This window comes from Impatiens glandulifera, chromosome 6 (assembly GCF_907164915.1).
Source record: "Impatiens glandulifera chromosome 6, dImpGla2.1, whole genome shotgun sequence".
NCBI lineage: Eukaryota > Viridiplantae > Streptophyta > Magnoliopsida > Ericales > Balsaminaceae > Impatiens > Impatiens glandulifera.
In genome coordinates this window covers 36,351,881-36,368,993 of record NC_061867.1, presented here as the reverse complement: position 1 = coordinate 36,368,993, position 17,113 = coordinate 36,351,881, and the positions used below count along the sequence as shown (strand labels likewise).

The 17,113-nt window shown below is 40.2% G+C and overlaps 2 protein-coding genes across 2 annotated transcripts; both read left to right on the top strand.

Moving 5' to 3' along the window:
* The first annotated feature begins 11,055 nt into the window (after positions 1–11,055).
* Positions 11,056–14,665, top strand: LOC124943561. Its single transcript, XM_047484056.1, has 3 exons — positions 11,056–11,400; positions 11,828–13,195; positions 13,313–14,665. The coding sequence occupies exons 1-3, from the start codon at positions 11,056–11,058 to the stop codon at positions 14,663–14,665; spliced, it is 3,066 nt and encodes a 1,021-aa protein (XP_047340012.1).
* Positions 14,666–14,797: 132 nt separating this feature from the next.
* LOC124943560 lies at positions 14,798–15,757 on the top strand. Its single transcript, XM_047484055.1, has one exon. The coding sequence runs from the start codon at positions 14,798–14,800 to the stop codon at positions 15,755–15,757; it is 960 nt and encodes a 319-aa protein (XP_047340011.1).
* Positions 15,758–17,113: the final 1,356 nt, after the last annotated feature.

Here is a 17,113-nt window from a genome sequence, read left to right as displayed (position 1 = left end):
AATCTAATCCCTATCACTCACATAGGTTCTCAAGCAAACCCTATTTTTCAATAGGTACATCTCCCAAGTCGCAAAAGTATTAAGCCTTGTTTATTAATAAGCAAAGAGATCATTCGTACATGATCCCAATCAAACTCTATCACTCGATATGTAATCAAACCCTGTCATTTGAACATGTATCTTAAAATCCCATCTCTTTTGATAAGTAGTATACCTTATTTGTTAACAAGCACAACGATCATTCGTACATGATCTTGTCCAAACCCCAAACCATATCACTCGATAGGTACTCGAACAATGAACTATCACTCGAAAAGTAACCAAAACCCCATATCATGATTGCACACTTAAGAAAACCCTATCTCTTGGTAGGTACTCCGACATAAACCCTATCATTTGAATAGATATTCCAAACTCTATCTCTTGATAGGTATTTAAGCCTTGTTTATCGATAAGCACAACGATTATTTGTATATAATCATGTTCAAATCCTATATTCGGATAGGTAATCTCACAAAGTTCTATTCAAAATCATTTCTCACGATAGGTACCCCAATGAAGTTCATGTTCTCTAATACTGTTAAGTTCAGGTTCCGTTCAAAATCATATCTCACGATCGGTACCCCAATAATGTTATGTTCCATTTTCCCGATACTAAAGTCTATATGTTGATAGCACCATGATCATTTATACATTATCATTTTCAAACTCACCTATGAGTGATCTTCATGGAAAGTTTGTTAACTTCTGCTATAAAAATTGATGATACCATGATCATATGTTTTGATCACCCCGAAAAGGTTACATGTTAGTAATCCACGTGAAACGTTACTAAAACTTTCATATTCCCTGCATGTCTCATAAATGTTAACTCTTTATCCATTTATACATGACTAAAACATGAATCATCTGTTGATATTAATTCTAGATAAGAATTGATGTTTCAATACCTATGATTAACCTCACCTCATGGATTTTACAGATGCTTTGTCAAGTTTGGTAAAAACAAGTTTTTCAAGAATCATCCTTGTTAATTCTAGGAAGCACCTCAACAACTACTACACACAACATCAATAGGTCACTCCAACAACAACACGCTACATGTTCCATCTTTCCTAACTTCCTCATTATAAATTGAACAAGATAACCTAGTGTTAGATGTTATATTCAAATCAGCGTTTTCGAAAAATTAGTTTGTTGTATTCAAATTCGACTAGAGAGGGGCACTTTGTAAATTGGACAAGATAATTATTTTTAATTAAATAAGATCAAAATAATTGACCCCATGACCAAAAAGGCAAAAACCTATTTAAAACACTTAATTTGAATTAATTATTGTGTTAATTAATCAAATTAATTATGGGTTAAGGCAAAAAAAAATTGGGATGAATGTTGTTAGATTAAATTATATAAAGAAAAAGGAAATTAATTAAAGAGAAATAATTAATTAATGAAAATGTTTTAATTCACTAAAATGAACTTAGGTGAATTAAGTTTAATACAAAATAGTTTTAATGATGTGTTTGTGAATAAAACTAATTTATCAAATTGTCTTTGCACAGGTACAGCTCAAGATGCGCGATCAAACATCTAGTTTCTATAGACGTCTAACTTTTACAAACGTGTTAGTCTGAAGATGTGCATGAGCAAACGTCTAGCTTCTACAGAAGTGTTAGTCTGAAGAAGTGCGCGAGCAGACGTCTAACTTCTATAGACGTGTTATCCTAAAGATGTGCGTGAGCAGACTTCTAACTTCTATAGACGTGTTATTCTAAATAAGTGCGCGAGCGGATGTCTAACTTCTACAGACATGTTTGTCTAAAGAAGTGCGCGAGTAGACGTCTAACTTCTACAGATGTGTTAGTCTGAAGACGTGCGCGAGCAGGCGTCTAATTTCTAAAGACGTGTTAGTCTGAAGAAGTGCGTGAGAAGATGTCTAACTTCTACATATGTGTTAGTCTGAAGAAGTGCGCGAGCAGACATCCTGCTTCATTAGACGTTCTGGTGTGAAGAAGCACAAGCAAACACCTTACTTCAACAACCATCTGAAAAAGCGTCTACTTATCTACTCAGCTCATCAACATAGCGATCATATGTTCTCACCATCAACCGTCTGCTAAGTCAGCTTATCACGCTATAACTGCTTAACTAAAAGGTATGATAATATTCCACTAGCCCACGTTGTACCTTCAAAAACACCACGATCTAGCGAATATTCTGCAGTACAATTCGGTACGCAACGATCCAACAAATATATTCTCTTGTATGATCTCGTACACCTAGCATACGTCCAACGGATAGCTGACACGTATCCAAGAGGAGGAGTTGACCATTGCTATGACTTTATTATAAAAGGCGATCATAGTTCAATGGTGAATCTCTTGGTTCTCTCAGTCATTCTCTAAAATACACTAATTCACGAATTGCTAAATTTTGTGTTTACTTTCTCTGTGATAATTATGTAATTCACTAAGATAAGAAAATCTATTGTTTACTTTTATTCCTGAGATTATTATCAGTACTATAAGTTGAACAGAGGTTGTCTGTTCAACAGAGTGTTAGCTAGGAGTTCAGAAACAGGCATCTGTTAAGTCATGTGTGTCTGACTAGGTTTGTGTAGTATTTATACGAATCTAAGACTTATAGTGAAAAACTTTCTAGAACAGAAGAAGGAGTGACGTAGGAGTTTTATCTACGAATATCCATAAAACTCATTGTGTTATTTCATTTATGCAGACCTTGTCCAAGAACTGATAATAAGTTCAACGTTGGTTTTCAGAAAACATTGTTTGAACCTTTTCTTTAAGTTTCTCATTTTTAGATAAGATCTCGACCATGTTGTTTTCGAAAACTTTTGGTTCAGTAGTTTGAGATAAAATAGGTTTATCGATTTTATATTTTGACCTTATTTCATTTTGAGAGTCAGATAGCTTTTTGTACTCCATGACCATGTCATTGAGTGTAATAACTATGTCATCTCGTGTAAACTCTTCTAAAAAGAAATCAAATACCTCGAATTCCTCAAAGTCTTCCTCTTCTCTGGCCATAAAGCAAGAAACATCTTCATCATCACTATAACTAAATGATGAGTCATCTGAGTCTCTTTGGATCCACTTAGCCTTACTGTCAGCTGCCATGAGAGCCTTCATCTCTTTCTCATTGTCTTTCTTTTTCTCATCACGTTTTAACTTCATGCACTCTAATTTGTAATCACTTAGGTTGCCACAATTAAAACACTTCACGTTAGCCTTATCGTTAGTCTTATCATCATTGTTATTGTTTGAAGAGTTTGATTAGAATTGCTCTTATTCATGAATTTGCTGAATTTCTTCACGAAGAGAACCATCGCATCGTTGCTGAGCTGTTGGGCAGCCGTCTTTACTTTAGTGGCAACTGGTGGCTCCTAAGTAGTCACCAAATCCTTGTTTATGATGGTGGATGTGGGGTGCTCCTCTTCATTCCTAGAGTTCGACTAGAACTCATTGGCCTTCAGATCGACAAACAAGTCAAAGAGCTCAATCTTATTAAGATCTTTGGACTCCCTCATAGCCATAGTCTTGATGTCCCATTCCCTGGGCAAAGCTCGCATGACCTTTATAGCAATCTCTTTGTTTCTGTAAGTCTTACTCAGAATAGACAGAGTGGTGACGATTTTGCTGAATCTTGCATCAAACACAGACATCGTCTCTCCAGAATGCATCTTAAAGTTGTCGAACTGATGGGTAGCAACCGTAATCTTGTTTTCTTTGGTTTGCTCATTGCCTTCATAGAGTTGTGTAAGCATGAAAATTTGACTTACCCAATTTGTAAAATAATATTATTATGTTTAATAATATTAAAATAATATTTTGGATTTTTATATTCAAAATAACTTGAAAGAAGGAATTAAAATCTAATTAAGGATTAATTATTGTGATAATTAAACCTTAATTAAGGAAACTTTCCAAAATTCCAAAAATAATTTGAGGATAAAGTATTTGTATATATTTTGCCCAAATTAGACTAGGGAAGGGGTTAAAAATATTTAATTAGGATTTATTCATGATTTATGTTTAATTCATGACTTAAACCAATTAAATAAAATACCCCACAATTCCCAAAAATTCCGAAAAAAATTAAATATGATCATAATTGTTATTATGATTCTAGAAATATTTTTTGTGAATTTTTTGGCGAAAAATGGATTTAAAAGGAATTAAATTCGAATTTTAATAACCTTTTAAATAAAATTAAAATTGCATAATCCTGTGTGGCTTATTTTATGTTTAAACTTTGCAGCAGGATCCTGGACCATCAGATGAGCGCCCAGATCTCATCCGACAGCCCAGAGCGCGCCAAAAATCCAGCTGTAGTAGAACCACGTGCGCGCGCCCGCACCGGATCAACTAACGGGATGGACTAACCCCGTTAGTCAAGACAGCCGACCGTGGACGGAACGCTGACGGCGTCAGGAGAAACGACGTCGTTTTAGCCGTCTTCTTCGCTGGTACGCAGGGGTCGCCGGAATCGCGACCTCGCCGGCGAGTTTCTTCCAGAAGCTCTAACTTCGGCTACAGGCGATCAAATCCGTTGATTTTTTAGCCCACGTGATCCCCTCGTCAGCGCCTACGTTTCCCCCTTATCTAGAAGCCTTATCTTCACCGGGATAAGGCTGCCACAAATTAGGGATAAGAACGCCAACGATCAAAGAAAACTCAAATTGGTTTTCTACAGCCGACCTTCGAGCACTATAAATACTCCCCTACCTCTCTACTACCAATCCATCAAACAATAACCAGGAATTACACATCAATTCAATCCGATTGAAGACCTGCAGAATCCGGCGAAGAATAGTTTTTTTCAAAACTTTCTCCAGCGAGCCAAGCTTCGATTCAGGCTTCTAGATCACTTCCAGCAACTCCCAAGAATGTTTTCCAGTTGTTGGTATGATTCCAGAAGCTTTGAATATTGATTTGTAATTGAAAATTTTGAATTTCTTTAAAATTTCTTGTTTGATCACTTTGGTCGTGTTCTTATGCTTGATTGTATGATTTCTTTGTACAGAATCATTATATATATATATCATGTGTAAGCTTTATGTTGAAAAAAACCGATCAAATCAACCTAGAACATAATTTTGCAAAAATCAGTTTGAAAATTTGATTTTTTGAAATGTTGTGTTCTTGGTTTAAACTTGGATTTGTTGATCCAGATTGTTGTTATATATGTTTATAAACATGTTTGAATCATTTCCAAACAACTGTAATTAAGTTTTGTTCATGTTTGATCAAAATTGAAATTTGAGAAAAAAGCTTGAAAATTTGAATTTCAAAACTTTGTGTTCTTGCTTTTAATCTGATTTTGTTGGTTCAATTAGTTGTATTACATGTTTGTATACATGATTAGATGATTTATAAGTAACTGTAATCATGTTTTGATCATGTTTGATCAAATTGAAATTTTGGAAAAAAAGATTAAAAATCTGGATTTTTGAAATTTCATGTTCTTGCTTTTAAGTTGGATTTGTTGATTCAATTAGTAGCTATACATGATTCTTAACATGTAGGGATGAATTCCAAGTAACTGTTTCACCATTTTGATCATGTTTGATCAAATTTGGTTTTTGAAAAAAGTTAGATTTTGATTTAATCTTCAAAAACCATTTTAATGATGTTCTTGTTTTGGTATGGATCAACTATATTCATCATTTCAAAGCTAATGGAATAAAAATCAGGCCTTGAAATGGTCTAATTTAAAAGATCGCAAAATTTGATCTAGAAATGGTGTTTTAAAATTGATCCTCGTATGATTTTCAAAATCGTGATTTATGTTAGGGCTTTTGTTCTTCATGATCATATGAACCTATTGCAGCTTACGGATTGTGATTTGGACATCCCAATCAAAAGTTATGAACTTCTTAAGTTTCGGACCAAAACAAGAACACCAGGCCCTGAAATTTTGCCTTCGGACCGAGAAAAACAGGCCAAGACCGAACCGCGCGAGCGAGGAAACCGCCCAGGACCGTGCCACCCGACCGAGAGAGTTGTCTTAGGGCCGACAAAACTAGCCTAGACCAAATTAACCCAGGACAAACCTTGCCACATGACCTAGGATTGACCTTGACACCTAACCTAGGACCAACAATTAAGCCTAGCCTCACCTTAGCCTAGGCCAAACCCTAGCCCTAGCCTAGGATCAAACCCCCATTTAGCCTAAGACCGTTATAGACCTAGGCCTAAGTCCGAACCCTTACTCAAATTGAATCTCTTCAACCTTACTAAGCCCAAATTGACCAGATTGGACTCGAACCTAGGGTTTAATTCTTAGGCCCGTTTGGTTCCAATTTTCAAAAATCCAAAACTATTTTGGAACCAAGCCCCCATTTTCTAAAAAATGGTATTTTCAAGGTCATAAAGTAACTCTCAAGATTCTCTGGGATGTTTCCCAAAGCAATTTTCTTTTGCTAGGTCTTGTTTGGTTATACTCTTTAACATTTTTTTCTGATATTTTCAGTTTTTGTTAAATCTGAACCCCAACGCAACAGGTACACACATCCTTTAAATAATTTTGTACAATTATTTAAAGTTTATCCTCATTTAGGACCCTTGGACTACTAATTAAAGATAAGGAATGTTATAATTAGATTTATAGAAGCCAGACTTTGTCTATTTTAGAAGGATTTTGAAAACCGTCCTTAGGCGGGCGCAGAGGACATAGCGCGAAAGCCCTTTCCCGAGCGTAAACAGATAACGAACCATTTTTTTCAGAAACTCTGGTATAAATACGTTTGTACACGTATCATTTTATTGATTTTCATAAAATCTCTTGGCGACTCTGATTTTCAAATGAATAATCTTTAAATTGATTATGTTTAATTGATTTAAATTGGGCCAGGTTAAATTGTTATTCAGCCTCCTAGATTATTAATGTTTGAACATAACATTAATTATTTTACATATTTAATTTATTACTGCTCCAGGTATTCTCAAAATCTTTTAAAAATTAAATGTTTCATTTTAAAAGATTCATGGTACGCAAATCAAGGTTGAAATCATTGAACCTCGAGCTGCCTCGCGGTAGTCCTTCCATATTGCCACGTGTCTCACAAACACGTGATAAACTATGAAACGGGACATAGACCGGGGGGATAAAACGATGTTACAACTTTCTTGGCGACTCTGTGGGGGATCTTTGTTATTTTAAAATGAATAAAATAGACAAAGTTCTGGCTATTTATAAATTGATATTTATAACATTACACTCTCACAATAGTCCACCTCATGGGGTCCATCACTCCAACAGGTACTTAGGTTTTATCATATACTTAAGTTTTACCCTAATACTTGCTTCGGATTGGTACATCACCCAGACTTACGTGAAGGAATACTAGGTCGGAATTCTGTACTCTTATAATTACGTGAAGACCGATCATACCGGTCTGTGACCGAGAGATGTTGCGTGAGGAAAGACTAGGAACCCGGAGTGGATCCCTTCTATCGGCTTTGATACATCCTCCGGGATGCGATCTTAGCGATGGTGGGGAGAGATTCCCACTCAAACCTCGACAGAAAACCTTAGCACACAAAACCTGGTTACTCTATCCAACCGTTGTTTGGACGTGCCCAAACAGCAAGGTCTCGACAAGTCAACTCAGTACGTGTTTATTTATTATACATGCATACGTTTATAATAGATATACTAAAACATCTCTATGCATGTTTGCTTTCATCAAAATCACTGGACATGTTTGTATAAGTTGATTGCGTTTGCAGAATGGCCCTATTAGACAACGAGGACCTCAGCATGTGGACTCACCACTTCAATGAGTATCTGTGGTACTATGACTCCTTTGGGATCAACACCGCTCTCAACTATACTAATCACCGTCTCCACCATGGCTTCATGATGGATATGCAACGCAGATGGGATCCGGTGCACCGCGCCTTTATACTAGGGGATCGCCAGATTTGCCCAACAATTGAGGAATTCAAGGCCATCATGATGATCAGAAGCAAGAACATCCTGAGGCTCAAACCCTCGGCCGAAGCCATGTCTCTCAGACAACTCCTCCAATATGAGCTGGGTTACACGGAAACCGTGGCAAAGAAAATCCTCACCAGAAATCACTTGGACTTTCCTCGCTGGGTCAAAGTGGCAACCCAAAATGGAGAAATCCCTCCACTAAGCTTCGACGCTTCTCTACTCACCATGTCCATTATGGTAGCTCACTTCCTCCTCGCTCCCTCAAGCAATCGCCCTCCATCCGCAAAGATCCTAGAAGTGGTCTATAATCTTAGAGGTGGAAATAAGGATCCCACTGGGATCATTCTGGCAGAGACACTGATGGGTCTCAATGAGTCATACTACTCCTACTCTCTCAACCAAAGGGGAGCTCCTATCATCCTCTACATCTGGCTCTTAGAGAAGATGGAGCGTATTCCTCCTCCACTTCCTGGCAACGTGATGGGTACTTCCCTCCAGAATCGACGCTTCAGGCACATCAAACCAGAGCTCCCTGTCCACGATGATGATCCCATTCGAGAGCTTCTTCCATGGTATGGTATTAAGAAGATGGTCCATCTGATGAGCGACCAACCCATTATCATACTAATGGGCCTCGAGTGTATTACTTCATACTGGACGACTGCATGCCCCCTTGCCTTGACTGCATGGTAGCCATAGATAGGCCAATCCAGAACAATGACTTTTCCGACTATCTGGATCTTTGGAATGATTGCGTCAAAATGGGAATCCCTAAGGATCGCAAAGACTACATCGACCAGATCATGGACGAATTCCACCACCAACAAATAGAAGCAGAAAGTGAAGGTTATGTTACCTCCACTCGCTGTAGTCGAACTCGCTCCCCCTGAAGAGGAGCCCCAAGTTTCACCCTTTTTGCACAAGACGACCAAAAACTTAGAAGCCTAGTATAGTCAAGTAGACAAACCCCAAAGAACTCTGAAATTTTGAAATGTAACATCGGAAGTTCTTTCTTTTGAAAGAAAATATGTATTAAACCTTACGGGATGATTATCTATATGTCATATTGTTTGCATACACATTTGTATTTGTTGTTATATTTGCAATACCTTCTCTCTCCTACTGTCACAGTCAACAACGATGTCCATGTTGACGGATGCCGAGTTGCTCCCTTAGGCGAAGAACTTTCGTGAAAATCGGTGGTACTTCGAAGACTACGGTCTCCATCCTATCCTGAAGTTTCTGAAGTACGAAGTCAACCCCAACTTCATGATGGAAATGCAACAAAGGTGGAATCCTGATCAAAGAACCTACGTACTCGGTAGCAAGATCATGTGCCCCACCATAGAAGAATTCCGGGCTATTCTCATGATAGATAACAAGAATGTCATACATCTAAAGCCATTCCTAGACTCGATGTCTATCGGAAGACTTCTACAAAAAGAGTACGACTACTCTGAAAAAACCTCTGATGCCATCATCTCTGGCATGAGCATCAACTTTCCGGCTTGGGCTGAACTAGAGATCAAGGGCGGAGAAGTCCCGATAAAAGCAGGATCATCCATAATCACGATGTCTATCCTACTTGCTCACTACTTCATCAGGCCAGCGAACGGCGATCTTTCCTCAAGGATCATCGAGGTGGCACATCACTTACGGAAAGGAAACAAAGATCCTTCTGGCATTATACTGGCAGAAACACTCATGGGTCTGAATAGCTCATATCGCTCTCCCACCATGAGTAAGAGGGGCTCTCCCTTGATCCTATACATATGGCTGCTTGACAAGCTCAAGCGTCTACCGCCAGTCCTATCCGGAAATACTCTATCTCCCTTTGTTCAATACCAAAGAATGAGGGAAGCTCTCCATGAAATCCCGATACTGGATGATAATGAAACATGGGACATCCTTCCCTGGTACCCCATCAAGAAGATGACCTTCATGATGAACGACAAGGCGCTTGTCCTCCTCATGGGTTTAGAATGGATCACCTACTACTATACCCATGAACTATTCAAACAGTTTGGATACAACCATGTCGAACCTGCTATTGCAACATACAGACCTATAACCCGAAGACTCCACGCAGAGTACCTTGGTCAGTGGCACGATGCCTTCCAGCTCAATGTCATAACAAGACGAAGAAAATACCAGGATCTTATCACCAACCAGTATGAGAGAGCTCACCAAGCTGAAGCAGAGGAGAATGCTCATATCGAACCAGACTATGTCTGGACTTAAGAAGTTTCGCTTTCATCTGAGACTTTTTCCCATTTAGACTCTTTTATAAAAATATAAATAAGAGAGTCTCTCTGTAACAAACGCTGCCTGTATGTTTATATACAGCTCTATGTTTGTCTATTTGATCATGAATGAAATCCTTGCTTTCCTAAATTCATGTCTCGCATTTTGCATTTGTATTGTACTACATCTACAAAGCTTCATCTATCTCTATCTTCTTAACAGTGCGCCAGTCACTTTCGTGCAAGTACGGCCCCACGAAAAAGAGATCCAAGAACCGGACGTTTTGTACGCCAAGTCATGGCCAAAGGAACTCCAAAAAGCGTTAAGGACACAGTATCCCCAAATGAGTTTGCTGAGATGAAAGCTACTCTTCAGCAAGTCACTGAACAGTTGGCAATATTAACGAGCTTGATGACTAAGCCTGCCATCCCAGCCCCGGAGCAGCCATCCTCGTCACGATAGCCGCCACTGGCTACGCCTATTGCCACTCCGATCAGGATCAATCCTCAGAATCGTCGCGTCGAAGAAGCCTCTCTCTATGAAGAGCCTCCTGAAGATTATAACAGGTCAGCAAGGACTCAGCCAGAAGTTGCTGACAACCCTAATGCCCAAGAAAGGGCAAACCCTTCGATCATCCCTCCTATGGAATACGAGATCCATATGGCTCAATTAAATGCTAACTAGGCCAAGTTTCAAGAGCAACTCAATCAATTGACCAAAGGCAGTTTGAATGAACACCATGATTGAAAAAATGCCGAACGAGCAATAATCCCTTTTGGGATAAAGCTACCTTCTCTATCAAAGTATGTAGGCAAGACTGACCCTGTTGCTTTCTTCCAGATATACACCATGGCCATGACACCTTTATATTTGGGAGAACCGACAGTCCTCCATCTATTTCCCCAGTATTTAGATGGTGCGGCCCTACGTTGGTATCACCAAAAGAAGATAGTTTATCTTCAGACTATCGACGAACTCGCGTCTGCCTTCATAGAACGTTTCAGCATGCATCTCAGCTTAGAACGGTCAGAGAAGAAGCTCAAGAATGTCAAGCAAGGCGAAAATGAAAAATTTACGGTCTTTATCGAACGGTGGAAAGCGGTTGCTGAAAAGATTGATTCCCTGCCTAGCGAACAAAGACAAATCGACATGATTCTGGATAATGTTAACGGTCGATATTCTGTTGGATTCGCCGTAAAGACTTTCCAAAACATGAAAAAGCTCCTCTAAACAGGTAGTAACCTCAACGAAGCCTTTGATAAGGAAAGGAAAGAGGGTAAAACCGTAAACCGAAGGACAAAACCGAAGTTCACTTAGTCACAACTGCCTGGCATGCTCCTACTCCTCCTAAGCCTAGTCCAAGCAAACCGGTATTGGCCAAAACAAATGTCCCAACGACGCCTAAGCCGCCAATTACGAGGGTCCCAAGACCTCCCAGAACTTTTGATGATCTAGGCATGACCTTGAGTCAAGCTTTTACCCTCCTTCATCAGAGGAACCTCATCAAGCCTTTAACTCCTCGAGAAGGGGTAGAGTCCCTTGGTAAGTTTGAAGGGGCATGGTGTGAATATCATCAAATGAAGGGCACTCTACTAATAATTGTAGTGCCCTTAAACATCAGTGTCAAGACCTAATTGATCAGAAAATCATTCCTAAACCCGAAATCGTGAGCAATCTGTTGCCTGAACATCAGGTCAACCTGATTTCTGCCAACGAACCGGTTAACCCTCTGGAGGTTAATATGATCAACCCATGGCCCAAAAAGGAGGACAGAGGAGCTCCACATCCTCCGGTAATACCTCGAAATTGGTGGATTATTGACAACCCCGATTCAAGCGCTCCCAAGATAGTACAACGAGAAGTTTTAGCAACCCAGAGCGGAGCCGACTTCCAGCCCAGTTTCATGAAAACAACCCCTGCAGTTAATCTTCCCGGCCCATCTAACGATCCAAGAAGGGAAAACGAGCCGAGAGCTTTAAATCCTGGTGATAGTCTTCTTGCTCAGCTCAAGAAGACTAATGCCAACATTTCCATCTGGGAAATCCTTATGTATTGTATCGAACACAGGCAAGCTGTTCTTAATGTGCTAAGCCAGGCTAGTATACCAGCCAACACGACTCCAGAAGAGTTGGTTGGTATCATCTCATCAACTCCTCAGATCAACATGATAGGGTTCAAGGACAAAGACCTACCTGCTCCCGATGAACCCCATGTTAAGGCTCTTTATATTTCTGTAAAAATGTCTGATAAAGTCATTCCTATGACTCTAATCGACAATGGTTCAGCATTGAACATATGTCCCTGGAAGACTCTCCAAGAGCTCGACATTTATGCTGATAAAGTCCTCCCCTCAGACCTGTGCGTCCGTGGCTTTGACAATTCTCGTCGAGAGATTATGGGCAGCTACCTAACAACGATCTATGTAGTTGATGTACCTTTTGAGGTGGAATTCTGTGTAATCAACATGCGACCATCGTACAACCTAATCTTGGGACGACCCTGGTTGCATCAGGCTAAGGCTCTTGCCTCCACCCTGCATCAGAAAATTCGTTTCATGGCTAACGACAAACTCGTCACCATAGAAGGTGAGAAATACGTCACAACCATCATCGGTTCAACTCATTCCACTAACCCAGAGATTGAGTTAAGTGGATTCGACATTTGTCTTATATTTAGGCAAGGTCAAGACTCATCTTCCACTCCTGACTTCACTCCCTACAGCGCAATCTCCATGCGTCTCATGCAGAAAATGAGATATTTCCCAGGAATGGGTCTAGGACCGAATGCTACCGGCATGACTTCCTTCCCCTGGTCTTATTACGACTCAAACAACTTCGGCATCAGTTATACTCCGACAGAGGGCGAGGAATCCAGGAAAGGTAAAATCTCTAAACAATTTATACCTATTCCTCAAACCCTAAATGGACAGTTTGTGCGAGCAGGAGAAACCACATTGTGTTTCGAGTTCCCCGAACCTTTCTTCAACCAAGTTTTACAAACTCGCTCTCCAGGTTTCGAAATCTTTCTAGATTGTTCTTTTAATCCTAATTCATCTCTTAATATGATTAGGAAAAGGACTGCTTAATGGCATGAAACCCTGGAAAAGCTTGTTAGAGATCTTTCTCTGACGGACGAGGACGTGGTTGTTGATGAACACTCTTGTAAGATAAACTCCACAAACCTTCTGGCAGTTGATAAAGCTCTTGTAATCAACCTGAGTGTTGATAGCAACATCACACCCTTTTTGGATTGTGAAATAGTGTCTGATGTTGTAATAAATAAAGAAGTTTGTAATGACAATCCTGATGAGATGTCATCTTCTTTTTGTAATAAAGCATGCAATAAAACTCCAGAGTATAGTTTTGAATATATGTCAGATAATGATGATGTTTCATTCAACTCTAAATTTAATTTCGAAATGAAAAACTTCTTAGAACACGAGGACGAGATCGTTTCCGCAGCCGAGACGACAATCGAAGTGAACCTCAATACTCAAGACGATCATCAAATTGTGTTGATTGGACAAAGCCTGAGTGATGACGAGCGTCGTGAGATGATCGAATTACTAAAGACCAACAAAGACGTGTTCGCTTGGTCTTACAAGGATATGCCTAGAGTGGATCCTGCAATCGTTCGACATCAAATTCCCCTTTATCTAGAGGCAAAACCCGTTAAACAAAGGTTAAGACGAATAAAAACCGAGGTTGTCGCCAAGGTTAAAGAAGAGGTCCAGAAACAGTTGGAAGCAAAATTCCTCGAAACTGTGGACTATCCCGCATGGATAGCCAATGTGGTTCCCATCTTGAAGAAGGACGGAAGGATGCACGTGTGTGTAGACTATCGCGATTTGAACAAGGCTAGTCCAAAGGATAGCTTTCCTTTGCCCCACATTGACATTCTGGTCGATCATGCTGCCGACAATCAGCTCTTGTTTTTCATGGATGAATTCTCAGGATATAACCAAATTCTGATTGCGGAAGAAGACAAAGAAAAGACTACCTTTATTACGGAGGTAGGCACGTCCTGTTTCAGGGTCATGCCTTTCGGTCTCAAAAACGCTGGAGCTACATATCAACGAGCAGTAACGATGATCTTACACGACATGATCCATAAAGAGGTAGAAGTCTACATAGACGACATGATCGTAAAGTCTAAGGATCGACAGGGTCATATTCCCAACTTAGACAAATTCTTGCAAAGAATTCGAAAGTATGGGCTTCGACTGAACCCGAAGAAGTGTGCTTTCAGAGTCACTTCCGGTAAGATGCTAGGATTTCTCATCACCCAACGTGGAATAGAAATCGATCCCTCCAAAATCGAGGCCATTACGGCTATGCCTGTACCTCGGAATGAGCGAGAAGTCCGAGGGTTCCTCGGAAAAATCCAGTTCATCAGTCGTTTCATCAGTAAACTAACTCTTACTTGTGATCCTCTTTTTAAGCTACTAAAAAAAGATTAGAAATTATAATGGGATGACACTTGTCAACAAGCTTTTGACAAAATCAAAGACTATCTAAAGTCACCACCGGTCCTTATGCCTCCAAGGCCCGGTATCCCTTTAATTCTCTATCTCACAGTGACAGACTCGGCTATGGGTAGCTTGTTGGCTCAAGAAAACGAGGATAAGGTCGAGACTGCCGTCTACTACCTAAGCAAGAGAATGACAGGGTACGAATTGAACTATTCAACACCCGAGAAAGTGTGTTGGGCACTCGCATGGGTCACCAAAAGACTAAGACATTATATGCAAGCCCACCCCATCAAGTTGGTGTCCAGGCTTGACCCAATCCATTATCTATTTCAACGTACGTTGTTGTCGCCTAGATTCGCTAAATGGATGATGATGATCTCCGAATACGACATCACGTATATGGCTCAAAAATATGTTAAAGGAAGTGTTATCGCGGACTTCCTAGCAGATCAACCTATCATAGTCGAGCCTTCTTTCGAACTCGACTTTCCTGATGACTCCATAATGTCTATAACTTCAGACACATGGAAGTTAATGTTTGATGGAGCCTCCTCCAAGCATGGTTACAGAATTGGAATTCTCTTAATAGATCCCCAAGGAACCTACAATCCCATCTCTATTAAGTTAGAGTATTCTGTAACCAACAATGAGGCTGAGTACGAAGCATGTCTCTCAGGTCTCAAAATCGCATACGAAAGAGGAGCAACTAAATTAGACGTAATCGGCGACTCTAATCTGGTTATATCCCAAGTTAACGGAACATGGCAAGTACGAGGAAAAAATCTCAAACCTTATCACACTTGCCTACTCCGTTTTATCGACAAGTTCGATCATGTGTCTTTTATACACACCCCAAGAAGCCAAAATCGCTTTGCCGATGCTTTGGTCACGCTAGCAGCTATGACCCAAATTCCTGTTGGAATTAAGGTCAAACCTCTGAAGATCCGTCAAAAACGAAAATCCGATTTCGAAGTTGGAGTGGAAGCCTCCGTTCAAGTGCCCACTAAACTATGGTTCGATATCCTTCAAAACTACATTGTGTATGGAGAATATCCGTCCCACTTCCGAGCTAAGGAATGAAGAGCCCTGTGCCAGTATTCCACCAACTATGCTTGGATAGCTAATAAGCTATATAGACGATCTTTTGATGGTCAAAACATGCTTTGCGTAAATGGTCCCGAGGCACGAAGGATCATAGAAGAAGTACATGCAGGTGTGTGTGGTCCACACATGAATGGACTCGTCCTTGCTAAGAAAATACTCCGCCTCGGATAATATTGGCAAAACATTGAGCAAGAATGTGTCAGCTATGTGAAAAGTTGTCACCAACGCCAAATCTATGCTAATCTAAAGCATACTCCAGCATCTCTGCTATATTGCATGACATCACCATGGCCCTTTTCGACATGGGGCATTGATGTCATTGGAAAAATCTATCCCCATGCTTCCAATGGACATGAGTTCATACTCGTAGCCATCGACTATTTCTCTAAATGGGTCGAGGCATCGTCTTATAAGATCCTCAAGTCTACTCAGGTAGCAAAATTCATCTATGTTAATATCATAGCTAGATACGGAGTACCTCATGCTATTGTCTCGGATAATGGAAGACACTTCAAAGGAAAGGTTTTATCCCTTCTTAAAAAATTCAAGATCGAACATCACAAATGTTCACCCTATCGACCCCAAACCAATGGCGCGGTCGAAGCGACAAACAAGAATGTGATTAGGATCATCAAGAAGATGACCAACACATATAAGGATTGACATGAAAAGCTGCCATTCGCCTTATGGGGATATCATACGACTGCTCGAGCATCGACAGACGAGACTCCCTATTTTCTAGTTTACGGCATGGATGTCGTACAACCCATCGATATTGAAATCCCCACACTGAGAATCCTATTGGAATCTCACGTTGTTGAAGAAGATTGAGTAAAAGCTCGATACGACCAGTTGACATTGATGGAAGACCATAGGTTGGATGCGTTATGCAAAACCCATGCTTACCAGAAACGAATGGTCGATACCTTTAATAGAAAGGTCAAACCCATAAGCCTAAAAGAAGGTGAGCTAGTGCTCAAAGTAACCCGCGAACTGATAGACCCTAGGGGCAAGTTCCGACCACGATGGGAAGGTCCCTTCCTCATCAAGAAAATCCTCTCTGGAGGTACGATTCGCCTTTCAACAGTTGAAGGCGAAGAATTTGTTGCTCCTAGCAATCTGGACGCCCTAAAACGATATTATGTATAATATCGTTTCGTGCAACGACTCTAATCTAGCCTTAATAGGATCACAACGGCTCTGATCTAGCCTTAGCAGGATCACGACGACTCTCGATCCAGCCTTACCAGGATTAAGTCCTCTTGGACCAACCAACCTTCAATGGTGTATGTCTATGCCATAACTACCATCAGTTAGTCCCCAGCTAAGAGT